At 31.1% G+C, this 26,322-nt stretch overlaps 1 protein-coding gene across 2 annotated transcripts in view; it reads right to left on the bottom strand.

Annotated features, from left to right (window-relative positions):
• Positions 1 to 26,322, bottom strand: part of LOC134704931 (calcitonin gene-related peptide type 1 receptor-like) — a 31,060-nt gene extending 4,738 nt beyond the window's left edge. For both annotated transcript variants that reach the window (XM_063563711.1, XM_063563712.1), the window contains exons 1-9: positions 25,862 to 26,322; positions 16,066 to 16,185; positions 12,760 to 12,866; positions 11,663 to 11,754; positions 9,483 to 9,609; positions 8,596 to 8,749; positions 5,059 to 5,125; positions 4,120 to 4,183; positions 1,991 to 2,076 (exon numbers count right to left, since the gene is read on the bottom strand). In XM_063563711.1, the coding sequence (XP_063419781.1) occupies positions 1,991 to 2,076; positions 4,120 to 4,183; positions 5,059 to 5,125; positions 8,596 to 8,749; positions 9,483 to 9,609; positions 11,663 to 11,754; positions 12,760 to 12,866; positions 16,066 to 16,185; positions 25,862 to 25,985 (941 nt within the window). In that variant the 5' untranslated portion in view covers positions 25,986 to 26,322. The remainder of the gene's footprint in view (positions 1 to 1,990; positions 2,077 to 4,119; positions 4,184 to 5,058; positions 5,126 to 8,595; positions 8,750 to 9,482; positions 9,610 to 11,662; positions 11,755 to 12,759; positions 12,867 to 16,065; positions 16,186 to 25,861) is intronic.

Raw genomic sequence — 26,322 nt, 5'->3', positions numbered from 1 at the left:
AGGCACAAATAGTGGTTGCTGTTATATTTCACTTCATTTCCAAATATGGTACTATATCACAAATTGTAATAAATTAGAAAGGAAACATGAATAACCAAAAACATTTGACAATACAAGAGATATGAGAAACCAGAACCGAATGCAATTATTCTGACAACTAGATGAAAGTGGCGACCATTCTGAACATAATCAACAGACAATATTTGAAAATAAATTTCAAATGAGACAACTATTTACTATTGAATAAAAGACGAGGATGTAAATACTTATAATTCACCGTATGAGCTACCGACATGAATAAAAGATGAAACAGTTCAAAAGAGATAGAGGCTAGATTAATGAGAAAACAGTAAAGGAACATACAATAAGGCAGACTGCAACAACAGCAACCAACGAGTTACAGACTCATAACATTGGAAAGGAACATGAAGTATGTGAAGAGGTTGCATATGTTTGTGAACGCTGTAATCTTCCAGTCAACATTGGACAGCAGTGTTAATAACAAAACATAAAAATAAATGGTTAAAACCAGTTAAAAAGGATTTGATTCTACAGATAGACACAAATGCAAACATATATACACACACAAACAAAAAAACCAATGTTAAAGTAAAAAGTGAAAGAACACAATCAATATAGCCATATAGAAAAGAAGATGTGGCATGATTGCCAATGAGAAAACTCTCCACAAGAGACTAAATGTCAATATTTATCAGTTTCCATATATATATATATATGAGTCTACATGTGTCAATAATGTGATTTAAAGATTTACTCGTGTCTTAATGTGGCATCCAAAACTAAACAGGAACAATGAAGAAAACCCCTACTTAAATTTACTTTAAAAAGTGAATAATTAAAACAAAAATTTAGAAAACAATATTTGTATATAATGGATGACTCTTTTTCACTAAAAACTATGCAAATAGGTGATTTTAAGATTGCAGAAACTATCGTTATCTTACATCAATCGTAACAACAGCTTAAAATTATGCTGAGCTACACTACAGGAGAATTTGACTTTTGCACGTTACTAAAGTGCAAGAGGGCGAGCCATATATATTGATAGTTATCAAAAGTACCAGGATTATAATTTTATACGCCAGACGCGCGCTTCGTCTACATAAGACTCATAAGTGACGCTCAGATCAAAATAGTTAAAAAGCCAAAACAAATACAGAGTTTAGGAGCATTAAGGACCCAAAATTCCAAAAAGTTGTGCCAAATACGGCTAAGGTAATCTAATCCTTAGTTTTTCGAAAAATTCAAAGTTTTGTAAACAGAGAATTTATAAAAGAAATTATAAAACCGATATATTGAATTGTTAGTTAATTGGTGAACTATCAGTTTCAGAATTAGACCATCCTACATGTAACAGCGGTTGATATTTTGTTATTGGCATAATAACATCGTCTGTCAATAGTTATCAAAGGTTACAGGCTTAAATTTTGATACGTTCCGTCAATATAAGACTCATCAGTGACGCTCGGATCACCATAGTTAGAAAGCCGAATACGTACAAAGTTGGAGACCATTGAGGACCGATAATTCCAAAAAGTTGTGCCAAATAGGGCTAAGGTAACTATGCCTGGGACGATAATTATTCCAAATAACTCATACTTTTGCAAATAGTACATTTAAAAAACAAATGATCAAAAAATGATATTCATGTCAACATCGAAGTGCTGACTCTGGGATGGTGAGACCCTCAGAGACAAAACGTCCACCAACAGTTCCATCGACCATCTAGTGTAAATCGCAATCAAAGTTACCAAGCTTATACTTTTCCAAACAGTTCATAAGTAACGTAATGTTCATTTACTTTACGTTACAATTCAGTGACAGCTCTGCATAAGATTTTTTTTTTTAAAGTTAACGGAAAGATAGTTACATCTAATACTCGGATGAAGACAATTATTCAAACTAGTTTATATTTGTTTACTTAGTCAACCTATTTTCATTTCCTAAACCTATAATGTAAACTACAAACCTTAAAGATTGCAATGATTGCGGTCTATTAGCATTCACTTTTGAACAAAGAATGCGTATTATATTCATTAGGAAAATAACATTTATCTACAATATAAAATATGAAAATTAAAAAAAGCATATTATTATCTTCAATGTTGATCATAAGTAGATTAGACAATATAAAGTGTCATTTTTTCGTGTTTTTTTTTTTCCTAACTCACTCTATAACTTTAAGCAGCATCTGCTTACCTTTTCGGAGCACCTGAGATCAACCCCAGTTGTTTGTGGGGATCGTGTTGCCCAGTCTTTAATTTTCTATGATATGTTTTGTGTAATACTGTTTATCTGTTGGTATTTTTCGTTTTAGTCATGGCGTTGTCAGTTTTTTTTTCGACTAATGAGTATCAATGTCCCTTTAGTATCTTTCGGCCCTCTTTTTCAATATTATCGGGAACGCTTGAAATCTGATAAAACCGTTTTTTAGAACATATATTAAAATTTAAAAAATCCCACCTGCACTTTCTCAAAGAAACTTTTACAGTGTGTTATAATACTTTTGGGACAAATTATATCAAAATTATAGTAAACGTCATTGCCTCTAACTCAAAATATGGACAATTTTATGTTTAGGGCGTCTTGAAATCTTTTGACAGCTTCCGAAGTGCTAATTGTAAACCTTTTTCAACTGGACCAAATCACTACTTTCCTTTAAAATTCTGGACCCAAATTTGTTTTACAGTGTAATATCACCCCCCCCCCCCCCCCCCTACTTTCAATTTGCGGCAATTTCACTTGGAGAAATAAATTTGGAAGGGGTATAAAAATTAATGGCAAGTAACCCACTGTCAACACTATGGACTATATTTGTCAAGGGACGACAATGGTGGTCTCGGACCTAATATTTATAGATATATGATTGGTTAAAGAACTACACGTGGTGACTATGTTTATTTGATATAGGATGTCCTACAAAAATATAGGGTTAGTAACCATACATGGTAAGTTACCATATGGTTAATGAAGAGTTGCTGCTCCCCTTTCAAAACAAAAAGAGATTAAAAAATCCTTTATAAAAACAACATGGAGTTAAGGGAAAATATGAAAGGATTCAACAGACGAAGAAATTGATGATGAAAGGTTGAAATAAGTTTATAAAACATAATTAAGCAAACAAGTGCACGTGGTTATTATAGGCATAAAGGAGTTATTTCCCTTTTCAAAACAAAATCAAAGAAAGGAGTAGGTCCGGTAAGACCCCTTTTTGGCCCCAAAATATGGCAGTTTTACAAAATTGTCAAAATGTAAATTTTTAGTTATTTATTGGACAGTTGAATGCTTCTGCTACATAAATATGGGCTGTTTTTGACAATACAATGCACAAATATCGGATTGTAGCACCATTTAGTCATGCTAAATTACTGAAATCTTCAAAAATTCTATCATTTTAGTTAAATTTTAGACGGTTTCCGTGTAAAGCGAAAGTGGCCGCATTCGTGTTCATCCATAATATTGTAATGTAAGTTGTATTTTATTATAATACATATATAAAGATTGTGGATGAACACGGATGCGGCCACTTTCATTTTTGACAAAAACCATCTGAAAAGTGACGTTTTTTGGCATATTTGAGAGATTTTTCATATTTGAGCTTGAATCGGATCGTTTTTAATGACTTAAATAGTTAAAATCTTTCACAAAAACTAATTAAATCAAGTGAAATAGACACTTTAGTGTTTAAAAAGTGGTCAAAATCTTTCGTCAGATGAAACTGTAATTTGAGGCCAAAATGAGTCCTTACCGGACCTACTCCTTTGCAAGGATTAAACAGACACAGAAATTAATACATGTAATGAACGATTAAAATAAATTTCTACAACAAATTTAAAGGTAAAACGTTGTTATTGATGGCATTGATAGTAGGTAAAATAAATTCGTTATTCGTTGTGCTAGTGACCTAATACGATATATATGGGGTGGGTAATTTCCATATGGTGGGGAATTTACTGACCCAATATATATCGTATTATAACTAACACACTAACACTAACATAAGATGTAACTAATAATATTGTAAATTCCTATTGATTGATTTTTGCTACAGCATTGCAGTTTTATAAGATTTTTTTTATATAAGTCATAAGAACTTACTAGAAGTGACAAAGCAATAGGTCCTGAAAATGTCCATATTAAGACTGTATCATCATGCCAACAGCTATATCAAATAGACAAAATACAAATATAATGTATTATGTAATAACGAAATCAAATTTTATTGAATTTGTATGGCGACCAAGTTACTAAACTGTGCCCATTATTTTATGGCAAGACCGTTGTTAAAATATCAAGAAGTAAACGATTTTAAAAATAAAAATCAATCTTATGGGAACTACATAGACGTCACCGTTTCATTTGTAAGTAAATTATGCGTTTGTCAGTTGTATCAAACAGTCTGTTTCTATGTATGCTGGCGTTTGCTTTTGTTACACTTCAGTGTTTCTGTTCTTGTTGTTTTCCTCTAAAAGTTATTGTGTTTTCTTCGGTTTTACTAGTTTGTAACACGGATTTGTTTTTTCTGACTCGATTTATGACTTTTGAATACCGATAACTACTGTTGCCTTTATTTACATTCCTCATTTCCGTTCTGAATTTCAAATTAATCACGCTGGTCAATGTGTTAAAAATCTGCTGTTATAAGAGTGAAAAGGTATTTTGAACTAATAGATAAATCTTCCGCATACAATGCTCCTACTCCTATTCCAGATTTGACAATATTTTGGAAGTAGTTGGTGTGGTTTTGAACAGCCAGTTTTAGTCAGAATTTTAAAAAAAAATCTCATAATCTTGTTCATACAATTGTAAATGCAGACGCCATCATACATGTAAATGACAGACAAGCAAGCACGCAAACAAACACACGAATATGTTTTATTTCACCATCAAGGCGCCTAGAATTAGCAAAATAATTACAATCATAAAGTTCAAATATTACATAGAATGATAATGATAATAAGAAGAATGATAGATCAAAAGAAGTATAATTACATGATTAATTCATTAAATGATAGGCATAATTATAAAAAGACAAACCTGTTATCAATATCTGTGTTTGTTGAACGTAATACTGTATACAGAACAGAAGGTATCACTGGAAGGCCTGTGATATACAAAAATGTGACAAAGTTTCATTTTCTTAGCAATAAGCCGTGCCTTCATAGAAATATATAATTTTTCGATATCCGTATTCTTTACATGAATATGGAATACGGGATATACAAAACATATATATACGAGTATATGTTTATTAGACAGCAACTGGTCACATCTTACAAACAGAGGTCAACTAAAAGTCTAGTTAAAATTTAAAAAAAAAAATAGAGTTGAAGAGTATTGCAATCAAGAAAATTCAAGTTAAATAGGCAAAAGCTGTAACTTCTGTTGTTTTGATTGTAGAAATTGATGGATAAGAACCTTTCATTTTGATCTGTTTGCAAACCTTTTAAAGAATAAAAGTAGCATTTCGTAATTAATTACGAACAACCTTATAAAATGTCACTGTAGAAACATTAAAATAAATTATATAGGATTTGTATTAATTACAGTTGATAAAACTATTATCCTAGAAAAGCAGAACTATAAAGTGTTACTGGATAGTCATTTAATTGCATCCAACAATGTCCTCTTACCACTTTGGCATTTTAATTTGAGTGCTTTTGTAATAAGACCTTATACAGTAATTGACATCCTGTCGCATTAAAAAAGAGCTGATATTTTATGTTTTCACTTTTTCATGATGGAAATGTAACAACTTGTCAAGCCATTTTTGAAAATGAATTGGTTTATTATGATGTTAGAGTATTGTAATTACACTGAAGGTTAATGTTTATAGTTTACAAACATGTTTACATAATTGACATGAAGTAATAAGATACGTCATCATTAAGGAATTATCATCCAAGATCACTTTGAAAAAACGGAAAGAGCTTTCAGAAATGACGAAATCAAGTTTTAACATTATCATTGTAGTCTATTTATTCTCTATAAAATGCACAAAATCTATAAAATTACTGTTTCAGTTCTAGCAAAAAAGTGTTTTGTATACATAAAAGTCATCATGACATTTACATCTTAACGGTCGCCAAAATCTATTCAGTCATGTGCAATTCAATACCTTTTCGCCTTTTCACATCTGACTTTAACCGAAGTCGTGTCTTACTTCTTAATTGAAGGAGGACAGACACAAAATCATTGCCAAAAGAAAAACAACTTCGAAGAGATGACTGCAAATCTACCATTAATTAAACTTTGGTTCAGTAGTTTCCTTGATAAAACAACACTGTAGAAAACCCAAGACTTGTCATAAACACTATGTGCAAGTGCTACTGGAATGATTATATCAAATGGAAATGTCGCGATTAGAAACATTGAGATCATTTGGTATGTCGTTAAGTTGAGTTCTTAATAGATTTTCACTGTCATTTTCTTGATTCAATATATGAAGCGGACAAAACTGTCTGACATTATATTGCAGTAAATGTAATGGTTTTTTTTTCTGTTTAAAGTTCAATTGAGAAAATTCTATCAACACAGTTACCAAGTTTATAATATTGCAATCTTGATAGTTTCATTTGCAGAATTATGATAGCTTTCGTTCTTTTGGTTTCCATAGATGTACCGACTTTTGTGTTACCCCGTTTTATCTACAAAATTAGAAGAAGCTCGTGGTCAATTTCAGAGAACTTTTTACTCATATTAGAGCGTTTTTCAAATCTATCGTGGTTTTCTTATTAATGATGTTAAGTTCTTCCAATATGTGTTTCAAGTTTAACCTGGGCAATAATTGTGCAATTCAGGGTGAATTTGTCAAATGTTTCGCCATTTAATAAACAAACGGAATAAGATAAGGTAACAGTTTTTTTTACAAAGCGATAAGTCAGTGATTCGAAGATTGTGCAATTACTAAACATTTAGATAAAAATAAGGGATTGATAAACATGGGACAAAAGACCCTTACAACAAAAGGGTGTAGTCATAAACCAAACTTCATAGCTCTTTCTTATCTGAAACACTTCTAACATTTACATTTTCTTTAACACATAAACGACCTTCAACTCTAGAATCGATGTCACGTGTAACGCTTAGGTTGCCTTGGTAAATGTAAATGGGATTTCTCCAAGATTTGATTAGCAAAACTATTCTTCAATGGAAATATGATGAGTCAGTAGTGTAACAATGAGATTGTATCTCACGAACACAAACTGGAATCATTCGGTCCTTTTTTAATATAAAAGAGAGGATCTACACCAAAAAATTAAAGAGTAAAGGTATATTGACTGATGCTAACGGAAACAAAAGTCCGAAAATAGTGATAAGTGATAAGGTTACTAGTATATAAATTGGTTGAACATATATATTGGTTTATATACTATTCGCTTTGTGAAAAAAGCCATGCTCTTAATCCAATGAAATTTGTTTGCACATGCGAATATTGACTTCTGCCGAATAATGAATTTTATCAAATTGGAATGCATTTAATGTATTTAATTAACTTTAAACACTTCTAACGATGCAAATGTTGTTTTCAATTCAATTATTATGACTGTAGCGTGTTTCAAATTCAAAATTCACCTATTTGACCTAGATACGACAACCATTAATGCTTGCTGTTCAAAACTTCCCCCTCTAACAAATCATATTGCCGGTTGTTTACTTGTTTATAAACAAAAACGAGAGGTTCATTGAAGAGTCTACACAAGCGCCAAACTTTTATACACATCGGACATAGAAATTATCTTAATTGTTCTTATCAGAATCGAAATAATTGATGCAAACTATACTTTAGTGTAGTTTTCAATGGGTAGGCTTATGTTCAGTTTAGTAAAAACATATTTTATTTGCTGAATTAAAGCAAAATGGATTAGACACAAGAAAATTATACTTGTGAAGTCTTCTCCATAACATAATATTAAGTTACAATAATAGTTTAATATAATGGACATGCATATAAAACAGTTTATACAATACAATGCTAGCTTTCATAGGTAAACAAAGAGGAGAAAAAGTAAAACACTTATGACAAGTTATGTTAGCCCTCACTATCGCTCATGCAAAAATAATCACGAATATAATGCCTACCCATGTTAAAACTACAATAAAGTATAGCTTGCATCAAGTATTTCTTAAGTGAGTTAATGTGGTTCATTAACTGTATGTCAGACCATGATGCCAACCTTCAATACACCTTGAAAATATTCAATCACTACTGTAAATGTCAGACCTTTCGAATGACAATTAGAGAGGAATTATACAGGTCATTGTGTTGTAGAAGTGTCAAATGATAAAGATATAAATGTTAAGAAAATATTGAAATGAGCTATATATTTTAGATGCAATTAGTTGATAAACCGTGTTAACCAAATTTGTCGTTTATCCTTTTGAATGAATGTGGATTGCATGGCGGGTGTTGAATGCATAGCATGATACACTAGCTTGTCGACGCACGTATTAAAGCTCGCTCCTTCTGAGTTCATGCGATTCTCTCAGGTTTTATTTTGTACTTTCATTAGTTTATTCTAAATGGATTTATGAGATTTGAAGATACCTAAACTACTATTTAAAAGTACTTACCCCATCCAACTAGGTAACATATTTTTAGCAATGTCTTTTCGTTTGTAAAAGTCATTACAAGTACAGTATGAAGATAAAATCCTTCACAAAACATCCAGGCATAGTTACAAACTGTGACATACTGTGAAAGAACATGCAGTATCCGGCACCATACCTTGTAGAAAATAGGGATAATAATAGAAAAAAGAATTAAAATTTCTTAATAGTCATTACCAATGCAAAATACTAGACTGCAAATACAATCTACGTAACTTAATATCATACAGGTCGGATTTTCTCAGCAGACTTTTAGTATGAATCATAATAGATTTCTAGTTTAAATGTCTAGATTAATACATCTTACTCATATTATCACACTGATTTCTCATTTCACAATGTGTTTTTTTTAAAGAGTACATATTTTCTAAAAGAGCCTATCATCATACAGTATTAGTCTCTCTGACGTAAACACTACATCAATATTTTTGTACATATATAAGAGCTCTAATAAATCAAGATAAAATGTACACAATACGTACTACCAAAGCGGTTTTGGGCATTTACCTTCACCAGGAATGCTCCCTAAGCCAAACATGCATAAACACTCAATACTAGTACTCGATGAGCTACTAGTATATGAGTAAAAGGGAACTAAAATGCAAATCAAAGTTCAACTTTAGTCTGTTAAAGTCTTTAAATTCGAAAAGTATGCTATTATATGAAAAAAGAGAATGTAGAAACAATAGAGGACGAATTGCATCATAACCAAAATAGAAAAGACATACAGCAGTGTATATACCATCAACAGAAAATACAATATTTAGCAACACCAATTAGGTTGTATGAGGCAACACTTCTCCAATGAAATTTTATTTTATTTCTTGAAATATGCAGAAAAGTACACTCACCGGGTTGTCTGCGACGACATGAGGGTCAAATGAAGTAGTAGCGTAGTATGTTATCCAAAAAACGGCTGTTAATATATACGATACAAACAGGTGTTTGTGTATAGTTACTCGTGTGCATTTCAACTGTCTGGAAAAAGTAAAGCTAAATTAACAAGTGAAACTGCGAGCTACTGCTCACTGATGATACCCCCGCCGCAAGTGGATAATATTAATAGTGTAAAAATGTGCAAGTGTTCGGTAAACAGAAAGTTGTCGAGTGATGAATCTGAAAACACATCACACGGTATAGCTGACTTATATAAATCCTGAAATCAAATTTAAGAAATCCTTGTATTGTAGTTCCTGAGAAAAATGCGACGAAAAATAATCATGGGACGGACGGACTGACTGACGGACGGACGGACTGACTGACGGACTGACGGCAGGACAGACAGAGGTAAAACAGTATACCCCCCTTTTTTAAAGCGGGGGTATAAAAACTGTTTGATGGTGCAAGTTGATTAAACACTCTACATGAAAAAATATTATGTATAGACTAACGTATTACACATGTAACACATTTTAAATAGTTAAATTTGCAAAACTGTCAGAATATATTGTTTTATTAAGAACTTATAAGCTAACTGATTAACTGTTATGGAAAGAGTTTTCGTATTCAAGATATATTATCTTTTATAAATTGAAATAGTGTTTCTGATATTGACTATTCAATCAGATATGTATGCAGTCACAGGACTTATTTCAATCCTTAATGGGTTGATTCAAAATACATATATAAGCAAGCAATTAATGTGGTTGTTAAATTTGATAGATGCTTTTTGTGCTTCTTTGTTAAAGATTTTTTTGTTTTGTTCTAATTGAGATTGTGATACAGTGATGACTGCTGTACCCCTATTTTGACAATTATACCTATTATGTCTGTTTTGTTCATGCATCGTTATAAATATAATCGAATTTGATGCGACTGTCATACAAGTGAGAGGTTATGCGCTATAAAACCAGGTTAGATCCACCATTTTCTACATTTGAAAATGCCTGTACCAAGTCACGAATAAGAAGTTGATGTCAATTCATTTGATGTGTTTTATCATTTGATTTTGCCATTTGATGAGGGAGTTTCCGTTTTGGATTTTCCTCGGAGTTCAGTATTTTTGTGATTTTACTCTGTATTGAAAATAGAAAGTCAATCACTGGAATTGGATGTCAAGGGATTCTAGGTTAGAAAAAATTACATGTTATTCTTAATTCTAAAGCTGTCAAAACAAAATACTTAACTTTGAGACGTAAATACCGAGAAATTACAATAGCGGTCAGTGTAAGGGTTCATCGGTTTTCTAGAAATACATAGTGTTGATAAAATTCCCATTTTCATTACGGACTTTCATGCGATAAATTTCTGAGTAATCTAATGATTTTTGTGTGAATATTATATGATAAATTATATAAATAAAAATAATGTATTATAAATTATGAGTCGATTTTCATTTGTGTAACTCAGCTGATATTAAACGAAATACTGAATTGATATACTATCGAAGTCACACTTCGAAAAGATGGGACAATTTGTCAAGTTCTTAATGATGAAAATGAACGTCATTGATCATTTTCAATTTTGAAATCCTAATTGTAAATTGTAATTTAATAACCTTTCTCAGCTTCTGAACATTTTATGCACTATATGATGCTTAGTCTGACATATGAGTGTTAAATACTTTAGTTTATCACATTAAAGGAGTAGGTTTGGTAGGGGTTGTTATTTTAACTTTGAATAGCAAATTGTCAATAAATTCAATATAGAAATAAGAAGATGTGGTACGATTGCACATGATTCATCCTTCCACAAGAGAGCAAATGACATGAAGTAGATTGTTGGAGATGATTGAAATGTTTTATAAGGTAAAACGAGCTGTAAAAGAGGGGCAAAAGATTCCAAAGGACTGTGAAAGATCGAAAATAAACTGACAGCTCCATGGCCAAAATAGAAAAAAGACAAACAGGCAAAAAATTGTAGTACACAAGACACAACATACAAAAGACTAAGCAACACGAACCCAACCAAAAAACTAGGGGTTATCTCAGGTGCTCCGGAAGGGTAGGCAGATAATGCTCTACATGTTGCACCTGAAAATCCATAATGATAGTAAAAAAATATAATTTGTTCAGTGGTATTTGTGACTTACCTGAAATAAGCCAAAATTAACAAGGCTACAGTCAAAACCACAATGGAGAGACCATATCCGCTGAAGTAAGCATACAACACATTATTGGCTCTCTGTGAGAAAAAAGAAAACGAAAAAAGAAATTGACTCAAGAAAGTTACGGGAGTTATCCGGCATCGATGAAAAAATCGGCAAACAATTTTCAATTTAGTAAAAGATTTGTCACACTAAAATGACTAAAGGAGACAGCAAATCGGTTTTACAATAATACATATTAAGTTTAAGATTAATCAATAAATATAGAAGTTCATGCGCAGTTGAATTTGGTGAGAAAAAAATGCGTCAGTTTAAGAGTTTAGAGAGCAGTTGAATTTCTATTCACAGTAAAACATCAGTCAATATCAGAGTTCTGAAATCTATTAGTACCGATTATCAGGTTGCCTGAATGTTAATGTCATAAAATACCAGGTACAAGTCACAGTATGAGGATTTTGTCGAGTGAACGGAGAGAACGAGTCCAAAAAGGCTTCATATTGTGTCGAGAAGCTGATACGTTCCAATATATTGTGCTTGCAAATAGAAATATTAGCGTATTTCAATGATATAAAAAAAAATGGTTCGCTAGTACACCGGCAGATATAAATTCGTGTCAAACTTATCAACGACGGTTTATTTAACATGACGTCAATGATATGTACGGGTCAACATACTTGATGTCACAAAGCTTTGATATGCAATTTTATTAAATATATTAAGAGCTCAGCAAATTGGTACAGACCGAGAGACGAACGATAATAATATTCAAAGCATGTTATGCGATTTTATCATTGCAGATAGAAATTATCTGTTATATCTTAACAACATCAATAAATCGTTTGATATGGATTATCTGCTGTTAGATGGTATCAGCAATATACCTGTAGTCTTCAACATAAAAACAAAAAGTAGTATGTTCCTAAGTACACTTCGTAACTAACAGAATAAAACCGACACCGTGGCTTACTAACAGTTTTAACTTTATACTTCGGTAAGAATGAAAATAAAAAGAGAGCATTATCCAAAGTATTCATATTTGTGTGTTAAAATGTTGTTGCGTCTTGTATTTCTATAATTCTTACCTGTACTTTAATAGTATCAGAGCATGGAGCATAGTTTGTCCAAGACCTTTGGGTATGCGGATGTTTATACCATGTTCCATCTGTATTACATTCTTTAAAAGGTTGTCCTTTAAAACAAAAAACATGTAACATGTATGCAAAGATTTTGAAAATAAAATATCGGTTAGACATATTGCAAGATAAGATATTTTTTATTTTATTTGTTTGTTTGTTTGTTTGTTTGAGAACAACCGACAAATACGCTGAGCGTTAACTTTAATAGCAAATACCGAAAATCGCTTTTCAAATGAAATTTTTAAAATTTTCTATTCTTAACTTGTATTCATTTAAGGACATACATGTTAATGGCACTTGGAGTAAATTAATACATCTGACATAAATGAACAGAGTTTAATTCTTATGTTCCCGATTAGATATTAGATATTGCAATCATTTGACAGTATATGCTATTTCAAAACCATCAATCCATCAATCCTTATATAAGATGCAACAGTTTTATTCATTTTTCACTTCCATTTGGGATTTTATTTGCCTTTTTATTGCAAAACAGTTTTTGATTGTGCATTTGGGTTTCATTTAAAACAATTGATATTGATATGATATGAGATAGGAAACAAAATATTACCAATGACAAATGCCTTTGAGAGACAATTAATTATATTCTGGCTCTTACATTCATATGCGATTTAACTCAGACATCTTAATGATAATAATGACTTGGATGTTCTCAAGATCTTATTAAGGACACAGATTTAAATCTCCCGATAGACTACTGTTAGTAACTTGTAGCCGTTTTTCTAATGTCCAGTCTCATATATTTCTGCCACATTAAGATATATAACATTTTTAAAGTAAATCATGTTAGAAGGGTCTTTCGAGTGGGTAAATCTTTGGGTCGAAAGTGAGAAATAAAAAAAGAAAGGTTATTGGCACTGTGCGAACGCAGGATAAAAGTTATACTCATTATTGTTTAATGTTGATCTGACACGTCTGTGTTTTAAACAGTCATACAGGCAATATATTAGGTCCCAAGTTAGGAAGGGATTGAGCGCTAACTAATATATTCAATCACGCCACTTTCATTGTTTGGCTGTCACAATTTGTCGTTGGTTCATTTGTTTTTCGTTATTTGTTTTGTTGATTATGAGGTAATTAGTTTTCTCAATTGCATTGTTTCGTATTTTTAATGTCGAGTCCTTTTTCTCAATGTTGAATGATGTACGGTTGCTAATAGTTGCTTACATCCACTTCCATTTGAACTTTGGTGGATATTTGTCTCATTTGCTTTTATATCACACATCTCTTATTTTTATATTATATCTCTAATTGGTATCCCTACTGTAGACTAGCATTCCGAGTCATCGGTATTCTATAAGTTGTATGAGAAATACATTGTATGTTGAAAGACCTTAATTATTTTCTTTTTTCCTTCAAAATATTAACAGTAGGGTTTTTTTTTATTTTCTTATTTCCATCAGTCTTTAACGAATTTTTCTGTAGTTATAAATTAATTAAAAGTTGTAAACAAAACCTCATTCTTATCAATGGCATGATGATCCCTGATTGTTATACGTCTATAGAAATAATTGTTAGTGACCAAATCGATTTTGTTCTTATGGGGGAGGTGGGCAAAAAATAGGTTTAACAGATAGCCTTATTTTTATTCGCTAAGCTTAATCAGTAGCAGATCCAGGAATTTATTAACGAAGAGAAAAGTGATCACATAATGGGAAATGGCAGAGGCCAAAACTTATTTTTTCTTATTTTTACGCGATTAAAAAAACATTTCGAACAATATTGACTCGTGAATCTCGGACCGGTACTTTTCTCAAAACTGTATATTTTGGTTTATTTGTTAAAAATTTAATATTTTTAAGAAAATCATACACTGAGATAAAACACTTACATTTTCTTTACTACACACTTCTTTATATTTGAGTCATAAGAGTACAGAAACTTGTATACATATGAGCATATGAATTAAAATACCAATAAATAGTTCTGTTCTCAATTTAGAATTTTTGTTTTCCCGTATAATTAAAATTGCTCGTTCCAATATGGTATTTAATTTGAAAAAATCTATTTTTTTTCGGATTTCTTATTTAGATATTATTCGTTTAGAGATGGTGTTACATATCAACTTTTACATTGAGTAGTATAACTTCTTAATTAAAATATTCACAATTTTCGTAAAATATTAACAAGATTGTATATTCTTTTTCAAGAAATTGTCATGATAAGTAAATTGAAAACTTAATCAATCGAATAATGTTGGTTTGGTGCCCTTTGAGAACGGTTTTCATGAAATCATAGAAAATAACAAATGTATCTAATCAATATGAATTCTTTGGGTTTGGTTTCATTTTAATCACTAGAGAAACCAATCTTCACATAAATGTAAAATTTCATTACTTGATTTTTGTGTGTTCATCATAAAATCGAATTAAGGACTGCTATATCTGGTTTAATAACACTTGCACTTTACAACGATAAACTAGAATAGCATAATTGTTTACCGTGTGATGTAATCTTTCAAAAAAGATTTATTAATTATTTGCTTTGCACTTCTTTAAGGCATTTTGAATATTTTTCAATCAGTATTGAATTCAATTGTGTTTGCTAACTGCATGTTGGGGTCAAACAAACACACTTTCGTAGCGCTTAAACATCACTCGAAAACATAAATTGTAAATTATTTATTACCGTGAAATAAAACTCGAATTAAAAAAAAACATTTTTAGCAAATCAGATACAGTAATCAAACCATATGCAAAACAAAACAACATTTTCGCAAGTATTTTGTACTGATAGAAGAGGGACGAAAGATGCCAGAGGGGTAGTCAAACTGATAAATCAAAAAATAACTGACAACGCCATGGCTAAAAATGAAAAAGACAAACAGACAAACAATATTACAGATGACACAACATAAAAAAACTAAAGAATAAACAACACGAACCCCCTCAAACACTAGGGGTGATCACAAGATTTGACAATAAAACACACTTTTGGGTCGTCAACTTAAATTGTACCTTGACACTTTATGATGCATTTACACTGGGAAATTACAACAAATAAGTACTTTTCAGTGTTATGAGATTTACCCCTACTGATATAAGGTCAATCACAACGTAGTATGTGACCTACGGTAAATTTGAATTCGTTTGTCATTTATCATTCATGTATTTATATAGATCTGCCATTTTGCACGAATTTTGTCTTCCTGGTTGATTATATGGACTTGGCACGATCTCCAACAAAACGAGTCTAAATATCCTATCTATTGCTGGGTTTTTTTCAAATTACCTGGTTGTTGGCCAAATTTCTCAACCATAAACAATGGACAGTTTCCATAGGTCTTTGTCCCTGCTTTAGTATGGTTCCAGCAAGTGTATCCATCAAATGTAGCATTGCAGTATAATTGCCCTGAAAATGAAAGAAATTAAAGACCTTTTTCGACAAACACAGCCTACAGAATCTAGAGGCTTAGTAAATACAATGTATTTTGGCATACACGTGGTAAAATTTTAAACTTTAACTTTTAATTCAGTTATGCTTTTGAATATTTTCCTTTTCCGTAGATTTCATATGTTATTCATGTATAGCTCCATTGTTGTTTATGTCTGAATCACATGTACTGACGTTTTATAAATGACATTTATAAAAACAACTTTTACAAACTCGTACACATGTATCATACTAAGGGCAATCGAAAACCAAAAGACATAGCAAGAAGTACAATTTGAACTCTACCTAAAAACTCAGGTGCTCTGGGGACATTTTTTACTGGAAACCGACACCCGTTGCGTTCTACAATATAACACTATAACTAGTAATAGTAGGTATAAAGGCTTCACAGCATTACGGGTTGTTATTATGGTTCTCGTTAGACATAAAAAATTACATAAACCAATAGTTAGAATGCACATGCAAATTCTCTTTTCCCCAAAAATGGCCCCATTTAGTTTAAACATATTTTATTTGCAAAAGTAGCAAAAGGGATTGGACACAAGTTATAACAACATTAGAGACGTCCTCTCCCAATATAAATATAAACACAAAGTACATTAGATAATGGCGAAAAAGAAAAAATACAACATAGTAGTAATGCATGTAATACATACTTCAAACAAAAATTAGAAATAAAAAGAAAAAAGAAAAAAAATACAACATAATAAGGAATAATAATGAAACAACTAGACTGGAGTGAAAGGTTGTAAAGTAGAAATTTAGAATGTTAATTGATTGTTTTAAATCTTTGTGTTATTCTGATATAAGATTGTACGGACTCAAAAATGTCTTTGTTTTGCTGAAAAGAAAGGTCACCGTCACCAGCTAATAGAAGCTCAATGGATATAGCATAACTTTCTAATTTTGAAAATAGTATTTCTCTTGCTTCGTTGTGAAGAGCGCACTCTAAAAAAATAGTGTATACTATCCTCAACAGGGTGGCCACAGCTGCATGCGGGACTTGGTTTAATATTAACATGATGTAAATCTGAATTTAAAGAACTGCACATATGTCTCAAACGAGTATGAATGATATTAAGTTTTCTATCCCCACAACTAAAATAGGAAGGTGGCTGTATCAATTTAGACTTCATCTTTCGTTTAAAAATATTTATGTTTTTGGACGTAAGTATGTCGGAGGAAAGGCTATTCCATTCAATAGTAGTGGATGGGGAAAAGGATTTTGAAAGTATTGTTTAATGAGGATGAGATAACCTTCATTGTTACCGTAGATATTCTGAAGACCAATACACTATTTTTACCTGATTTTGTAATTGTATATGATAACTATCTTGATGACAATGAAGTGTTGTAATTGTTATCATTTCGGTTGCCTCAGTGTTGGTTCTTCTAAAACTGATGTTCAATAAAAAAAAAACTTGTTTTCTTAACTTTTTTATTTTGTATGAGTCAATCATTAATAAAAGTAACAGTAGTATACCGCTGTTCGAAAGTCATAAATCGATTAAAGAAAAACAAATCCAGGTAACAAACTAAAACTGAAGTATACACATCAACTATAAGAGGAAAACAACGAAACAACAGAAATACTGAAGTGCAAGAAAAAAAACGACAATGCAACACAACAAAAACGAACTACCAGTATAAGATGGAAACCACCATTTTCCTGACCTGGTACAGGACATTTTTATAAAAAAAAAATGATGGGTCGAACCTGGTTTTGTGGCTAGCCAATTATCCCGCTGTTATAGCATTGTTAAATATAACATTTAAAATGATAACATTATATGACAGGACTACAGTACAAACAAATGCAAGAACATTACGGACAGAGAAATACAAAAAAAAACATAACAATAGGACATTTCAACATGCAAATTTTTATCAAAGGTACCAGTCCTACATTCTAATACACCATATGTTCGCTTCGTCTACATAAGACACACCAGCGACGCTAAGATCAAAATAGTAATGAAAGCCAAAATAGTACAAATTTGAAGAGCATCGATGACCCAAAATTCCAAAATGTTGTGCCAAACACGGCTAATTTTATCTTTACCTGGGACAAAAAAATCCGTAGTATTTAGAATATTTCGTACCCTTGCATACAGTAAATTTATAAAAATGACTGTATAATTGATTTTCATGTCAACACCGAAGTGGGGACTAACCACAGAATAAAAACGAACACGTAAAAAAACCTAGTACGGTACATAAAACAGCTAAAAAAACCTGGGGTGGTGTTCTCGAAGCTATCTTAGGATTAGGACGTGTCCTAAGTCTTTCTTATGACAAGTCTTTGTCCTAAGTCGTGTTCTCCGAGCTCTCTTAACTTATGATATATCTAATTTTTCGTCCTAACTTTAGGACACCCAATAAGATGTCTTAAGAGCATCCTTTCTTCATCCTAGTCTAATAAAGTTTCGATTTCGGTTTTTGTTCATTATTCTACGTGAAAATGAACAAGAAATGAAACGCACCATCGGTTATTAACTCGTATATAAAGAAATTGTGCATGATTTCAAACTTTGAATTTCGTGTTTCACGATACGATAATAATTACACTACAAATTTAATTTTCATTTCAAAACCAATTGTTTTCCAGTTTAAATAACAATCCTTTTTGATATAATTACATTGGTAATTATGCATTTAATTCTGAACATGTAATTTCGTCATCAATAAATGTTTTATAATAAAATTACTTAAACGATTTAAAATTTTGACTTAGGAAATGTTTAGGACGTGCTAACATAAGATAAGTCTGAGATAGCTTCGAGATACAACTTACGAGTGTCCTAAGTTGATCCTAAGTCTATCCAAAAATTGGTCTAAGAGGTGTCTTAGGACGAATCTTAGGATACTTTCGAGAACACCACCCCTGCATTGTCACACGATAAACGATAATAACGCTACAAAAGTGAGGTCAAAGGTAATTTCATAAACTTTTGATATTTTTCAAAATCAGGTTTGTAATTATGGTATTTGATGTATAATATAACAATTGCAACTTTATTGATATAGAATTGTGTTAGTTATCAGATACAAAATAGTATTACGTAGCTATGTCGGTATTTCTTAAGTTGCCTCACACTAAAGTTATACATGAACTGGGTGATTACCGGATTTGAAATATAGAGTTTTATATTTCTTTCAATATGATTGACGGGTGCTCTTTGCATGTAAAGCACATGTATATTCTTATATCTGATTAATGGTACTTCAGTTTTCCATGTTTTACAAAAAAATGCCAATAATAATTAACATCCATTTTTAACCAGTTAGACTCAGACTTTCTGAACCGAATACTCAGACCCTAGTTACTGTAAGGAAATGAATCTGTAATCATGTAAATTGACATGAACACATTAATGGGTAAAAAAACATTTATCAATACAAACTACTTCAGTTAAAGCCGATTGTGACATCAGCTGTATAAACTGGTAATCAATTGCTTTAATCAAGTCGTTTATCGTTCAAACTATTTTATTCAATTCAGAAATTATTCGACAATTTTACTTTATGTTTTAATACATAAGTATATGTATTGTAGAATGAAGAATTGGTAGACTAGTGAAAACCATTATAATGAATTGATGACATTATCTAGTTAAAATTTAATTCTTGGTCCGTATTGATAATATGCCTTGTACAAATCACAGAGAATTTTACTTGACAATGTTATACATCATCAGTAACTTGAAATTGATATTAAAGGAAACTTTGCTGAAAGGCATAATTAAATTTTCATGACTAATTGCTTTTAGGTTATGTCTTTTAAGGCGTCCAGTGTTGTGTTTATTGTCACATCTCATCTAGTGATGTCAATATAACGGTATTCAATCACTCAAACATAAAGCAATTCATAATCTAACAATTTCCTAATTCGTAATTAATTTTTCTAAAGGATGAGCCTATTAAAAACTACGTCTGAATGTTCAAGGTTAAATGCTAGTAGAATCCTGGTTAAAAGATCTCATAAAACGACTTATTTCAACAAACGAAATTATAAACTTATTCTTTTCCTACAGTGTATTTATAGGGTCAGCTTCACCCAATTAAAACACTAAAAGATTTCAAGAATAGTCTATGTTGTAGACGTATTATCTTATCGAGTTGACCATCCTTTTTATAAACTACATTATAAAACGTGAGGTTGAAGTCGAAAATGTGCAATTGAAAGTCGAAAGATACCAAAGGGACATTAAAATGTATAAGTTGAAAACAAACTGATAAATAACAGTTGTATACAAAACTCAACAAAGAAAGACTGAGAATCACGAACCTCGACAAAAAAGAGAGTGATCTCGTGTATTTTGAAAGAGTAAGGATATCCTTCTCCAAAGGTGGCACCCATGTTGCTCATGTATAACACATCCGGTGATATGTCTTATTTGGTAGGTCACATTCGAAGAAAGAAGGAATGGATTGTGGTTACGACATTTGAAGCATGACCGTTGTCATCTGTGAAACATGTATTCAATAACGGTCAACCAAAATGATATGGTCATAATCATAAATTTTCAAAACTCTGAATCTTTCGAAATGTTTATAATCTTTACCTGGTTTTATAGCTAGCCAAACCTCTGACGTATATGCCAGTCGTATACAATTACACTATATCGAACAAAACAAACAGACATAATAGGTTAAAATGTCAAAAATAGGGACACAGCAGTAAGCATTGTGTTATCATTGTGATAACTATAAACAAACAAATATGTAACAAAGAAGAACAAACAAGCATATGGTCAAAGCACATTAGCAAATATAAAAGACAATAATCTTAAAATATACCATGACACAATGACATCATATATTAGAAAAACACAAAAAAGACAAAGCATGTAAGCAAAAATTTAAAGACAAATACAAAAAATATCATAAAACAATAGCACAATTATGGGATGTATAAGGCTAGAGCCACGTCAAATGGATATCAACAAAACAAAACTAAACTAAACAGTAAAAATAATATTCATAAAGACAAAAAAAATGATATAACACGTGATTTAAAAAAAAATGATTAACAACGTCAGTACACATCTACCTTATACTTCATAAACATCTTGTATTATTTGTGAGATTAATACGGAATATTTATCAACAAGGTCTTGATACCTTCCGACGAACTTTGAATTTTTCGAAATATTCCGATTTTTTTACCACGGAAATATATTACATCAGCTGTATTTGGCAAAACTTTTCGGTTTTTGGAGTGCTCAATGCTCTTCAACTTCATACTTTATTATGACTTTTCTCTTTCAAGCTTCACGAGTAAGTTTTGTTTGTAGACGAAACGCGCGTCTGATGTACACAATCTAAACCCTGGTATCTTTAATGAGTTACTTTCTTAACACTATGATTCCCAATGACATGTTAAAAATTTATATGGTTTCAATGATTACACATCTAACATATCTTATTATCATATACAACAACACTGCTTGGTCTGTGGAGGAGAGATTCACTTTCGAAAGATTTGTTTAAGAAAATGTTAGCACAAAAAGGGAGCAATGAAAATATGTAGTTCAACCCGTGATATGTTAATAACTGCAGTTTTAGTTTTATTTAGGATGCATAGACACGAAGTACTGTTCTAAATATTGAAATTTTTGAATTACATAAGCGTAGTTCTGTTTTTTAATTGTATTACGTTCCAGATTGTTTTATTACAATTATAATAAATTCATTAGAATCATTTTCAATCATACTGATGAGAGTTGTGTTTGGTTTAGGTTTTCCCGTATTTTTGCTTTGTTAGTGTGAAATTTTATAAAATTACTCATTAGAAATAATATAAATTAACAACAGTTTATTGCTCATCAACTTTGTACATGTTTAGCTTACTAATTAGTCTTATCAGGGGTGAATCAAAACATTTTAAAAAGGGGGTTCCTAACCAATGACAAAAGAGGGTCCAACTACATGTCCCTATTCAAATGCATTGATTGTCCAAAAAAAGGGAGTAACAACCTCCGGAACCCCACATCCTGGATCCGCCACTGCTTATGTAGACGAAACGCGCGTCTGGAGTATTAAATTCTAAGCCTGGTACATTTGATGATTATAATAGACATCTTAATCATTTGATTTTCCCAATATATCGCCGATATTTATACATATAACAAAAAATGTATAATCTGTAGTAATGTATCTTCCCTCTGGGAATAATCTACTGGCAACATACTATATTGCTATTTACTGAATCAATGCATAACGTAAACAGTAAGACTGGCATAAGTGTTTTCAATATAAACATTACATTATAATTAATTGTACCATTATTATTTACAAGGGACTTTGTCCAGTCCATGTGAAATCTTTGTGTCTCATCGCATCATTTTTTTTATGTAGAAGCATGCATATAAATTTCCTTGGTGCTTTTTTTTTTGGGGGGGACACGTATAATGGGTCTGTTTTAATTTGACAAATGGATGTTGCAAAGGTCATCGATAAAACTTTTGTATAAAATGTATGTAGCTAGTTAAATTCAGAATTACTGGATGAAACTGCCGTCTTCGGACGAATTATTTAAAGTATCTTAACTATTAGATACAGCAGAGAAACAATGGTGTTATGTAATGTTGCAAGAAATTGACTCAGTTCAAGTTAAAGACAATGAGGAGGATGGCGAAAAATTGACAATAATATTATCGCAAAACGAAAGTCGATTTACGTTCTGGCCTGATTGGTTGTAAGTTTTGTCTTGACATTTTTAAAATAGAAATGATCGTCTCAAGTTCCATTATGTTTGTATTCTAAGGTTACTTGTTGGTATATTATCATTAAAATTGAAATATATTGGTCAAGTGTAATACCCTTTTAATTATTCATTACAAGTTACAAGTGAGTATATGCGTATGAATAGCTTCGTGCATGTTATTTCTTGATTTGTTTTACTTGACTGGGCGGGGTTTAACCGGTTCGCTTATATAAGACAAGTCCATCTAGACAGGTGTGTCAGGATTAATTCATCAATGGAGTGTCCATTTATTTGTCCCATATCATAAAGCAGTTCATTTTATATCCGTTTGGTGACACTGATAGGTGATTAGAAATCAATTATAATTAAAACGGTCATCATCCTTATCACACATATTTTCAAATAGACTATCCTTATGCAAATTAATTCTTAAGCTCCGCCCGATAAGTTGAATTAACATTGGTATTACTATGTGTGTTTTTTTATTTTCCCTTTTTCAAATTTATGGTTTCTTTTTCAACAAAATAATAAGGTTTATTAATTAACCTTTTTTTTAAATATTCATGAAGAAAGAAAAGGAGTACACATCGTACACTGACACCCATTTACACTTTAACCTAAAGCCCTTTACGAAAGACTTTTACATATGGATTTTAATAATGCATTACTTTAATAAATAAAATTGGGTTGTGTTATCTTCGGTTATATAGTATCAAAATCATTCTAGTCGTCCCTTCTACGGAATAATTGAATGGAATTGTTTGATTGATATTTCGAAAATCCCCCTGACATACCAATCAGACAATAATTCTAAATTGACAAGATGCCTAAACAGATGGTAATTGATGTTTAATAGATAGAAGATACATTTGTCTTTTTAAATACAACTTTTAGGTACTGTTCAGTACGCATCGTAATGAGTCAGGAGAATGAATTTATTTGTTAGCAAGAGCAAAACTGTCAGCGAGTCATAATATATAAATTAATTAAACGGAATAATATTCAATCTGTGTTTCATCCTCCTTTGCATTTTGAAAAAATATATTCAATCTATACCTAATATCTCCATGCTTGATATTTAATAAGAGAGTAAACATCATGTAGGGGGCACTAGCTGTCAAATTTATGTTCACTCATTTGACTCAAATTCTCATATTTGATTTGTAACAATGTAAAACATTTATTCAAATTATACAAAGTCTAAAATAAACAACTTACAGGACATGGACTCGAAAAAATGAAGCTTCATTTCGTGTGTATTTTAGTCTAGACGTCGTCTAGTTAACTATCGAGTTGACATCCAATGGCCATATAAGAGAAATAAACATGAATATAACAAACTCGTGCAATAAGATTTTCCTAGTTCTATTTAATTTCATACTGCATATTAAAAATATGTTATTCATCGTTTTTACCTATATAAAAACGATTTTTTTTGTGGTTTGAATCAGTCATCAAATGATTTATCTTTCACTTTCAATGTTGACATTCTTTTCCTTTAATAACTGAACACGCACAATTCCTGCGTTGTATGTCTCTAGCTAAGGGGATAGATAAATGTTCACATGAATACGGATTTAATGAGTTTGACTTATTCACTTGCAAGTGAATAATTCATCATCTTTGTTTCTTAGATTGTTTTGACAAAATTAAACCAAACGGGCTGCTAAAAACGATTTGTTATTCACTATTGAACTTTCATTAGTGATTGAACAATAAAATCATTATACTTTTATATATTTATTTGCATCTCATAGCTAGTGCCCCTTTAAGAATTAACGACATAAAAATAAATGATGTCCTGAAAATGAAGGACTACCCAAGTCCATGGTATAAAAAATGTGGCGGTATTATACTTTTCCAAAAAGTGGGACAGTAGTGTAACAGCAAAACATAGGAACAAACGGTAAACGCCAGTTGTAAATGGTTACCTCAATAGTTATAGATCGTTGGAATTCACAGAAAACCACGAACTTACATTTTAAACGACGTTTGAATGAAGTTGCAAGGAAATAGAAATACTTAAAACGAAACGATAAATTTTGTATTGTTTGATTTTTTCAAAGATAATTTTGTTAGAGAGCGTACACACTGTACATTACACGGTTAACTAAAATGCGTTATGCCCTTGGTGCTCGTCATACTGTATTTAGATATTTTTTCATATTAAAGTTGAATTCATTTGTAACATACTTACCAGACGAGTTTTTTTACCAAAACGTGTGCATATGCACTTTTAAATAGGTGGAATTTTGGTGATTATATTTACACACCGCGAAAATAATATTAGATTACTATAGTCTTCACTTTCAACAACTTTTAAACAAGCTTTGTACATTATTTCTTTAACTTTGTATATCCTTTTACAATGATAGCAATACTTTGTAAAACGTGTGATTGTAAATAAGTATAAATCTTTTGGTTAGGAAATTTCGACTTTAGAACACAAATATGAAATATACGAAACTGCTAAAGTCTATAGAATCAATGTGATTAATATTTATTTTGTCTGTCACTGAAAAGTCTTATGACATACTAAGTTATAAACCTGGTACCTTTGATAACCCCTTAATATGTCAAAATGTAAATTAACATTACAGAATAAATAAAGTTTTTCATCATTCCTCATAAAAAATAATTTTGTCACTATAAACTGGAAATTATGGCCCATATCCTTATCTTTTATATCATACTAAATATATAATGCGAAAATGTAATTTTGACTCTTGAAAATTGAAATAACTGATTTGAGCTGATTTCGTTTAAGGTATGATATGGTTCAAATGTACCCAGTAAAGCTGTTATTTCAAGTTTAGTATATATTTGACATAAAAAAAGTAATAAAAAAACTTATACTTGTGTACTTTGTTACTCCAAATAAGAAAATAAGTAAAGTTACAAAACTTTTACACTTGTTATACGTACCGTCAATAGGATATGGTTTCTGCAAAACAGTTTCATTGCATTTTATAAAATTGATGAAAATTTCCTTCTGCATTATTTGATCAAAAGATAGATTTTCACTCGACCGAATATTTCTAGCTGCCATTCCGAATAAAACTATATGTTCTTACTCCAATAATATCCCAGAAACTACAGTTTTCTGTATGAAAGTTAACATTAACATCACGATAAGATGCAGGCGTTGAAACTATCCACTGATGTTCAAAATCCCAGTAATTTATTTATTGTGCATGTCAATTGTGGTATCATTTCATTCCTAGCTTTGTCTTTTTTCAATAAAACAATTATTAAACAATGTCCAAGTAAAAGTCATTTGACTGTTAATATTTAGATACAGATCACATCAAGTACTTTTGACAACGTAATCTATATACTATTTAGTATAATACCAATTTGCGCAGAACACTTGGGAATCGTTAGTG

Source organism: Mytilus trossulus, chromosome 2 (genome assembly GCF_036588685.1).
Source record: "Mytilus trossulus isolate FHL-02 chromosome 2, PNRI_Mtr1.1.1.hap1, whole genome shotgun sequence".
NCBI classification, from domain to species: Eukaryota; Metazoa; Mollusca; class Bivalvia; order Mytilida; family Mytilidae; genus Mytilus; species Mytilus trossulus.
Note: the sequence above shows the minus strand (reverse complement) of the source record. Positions and strands in the feature narration are given on the sequence as shown.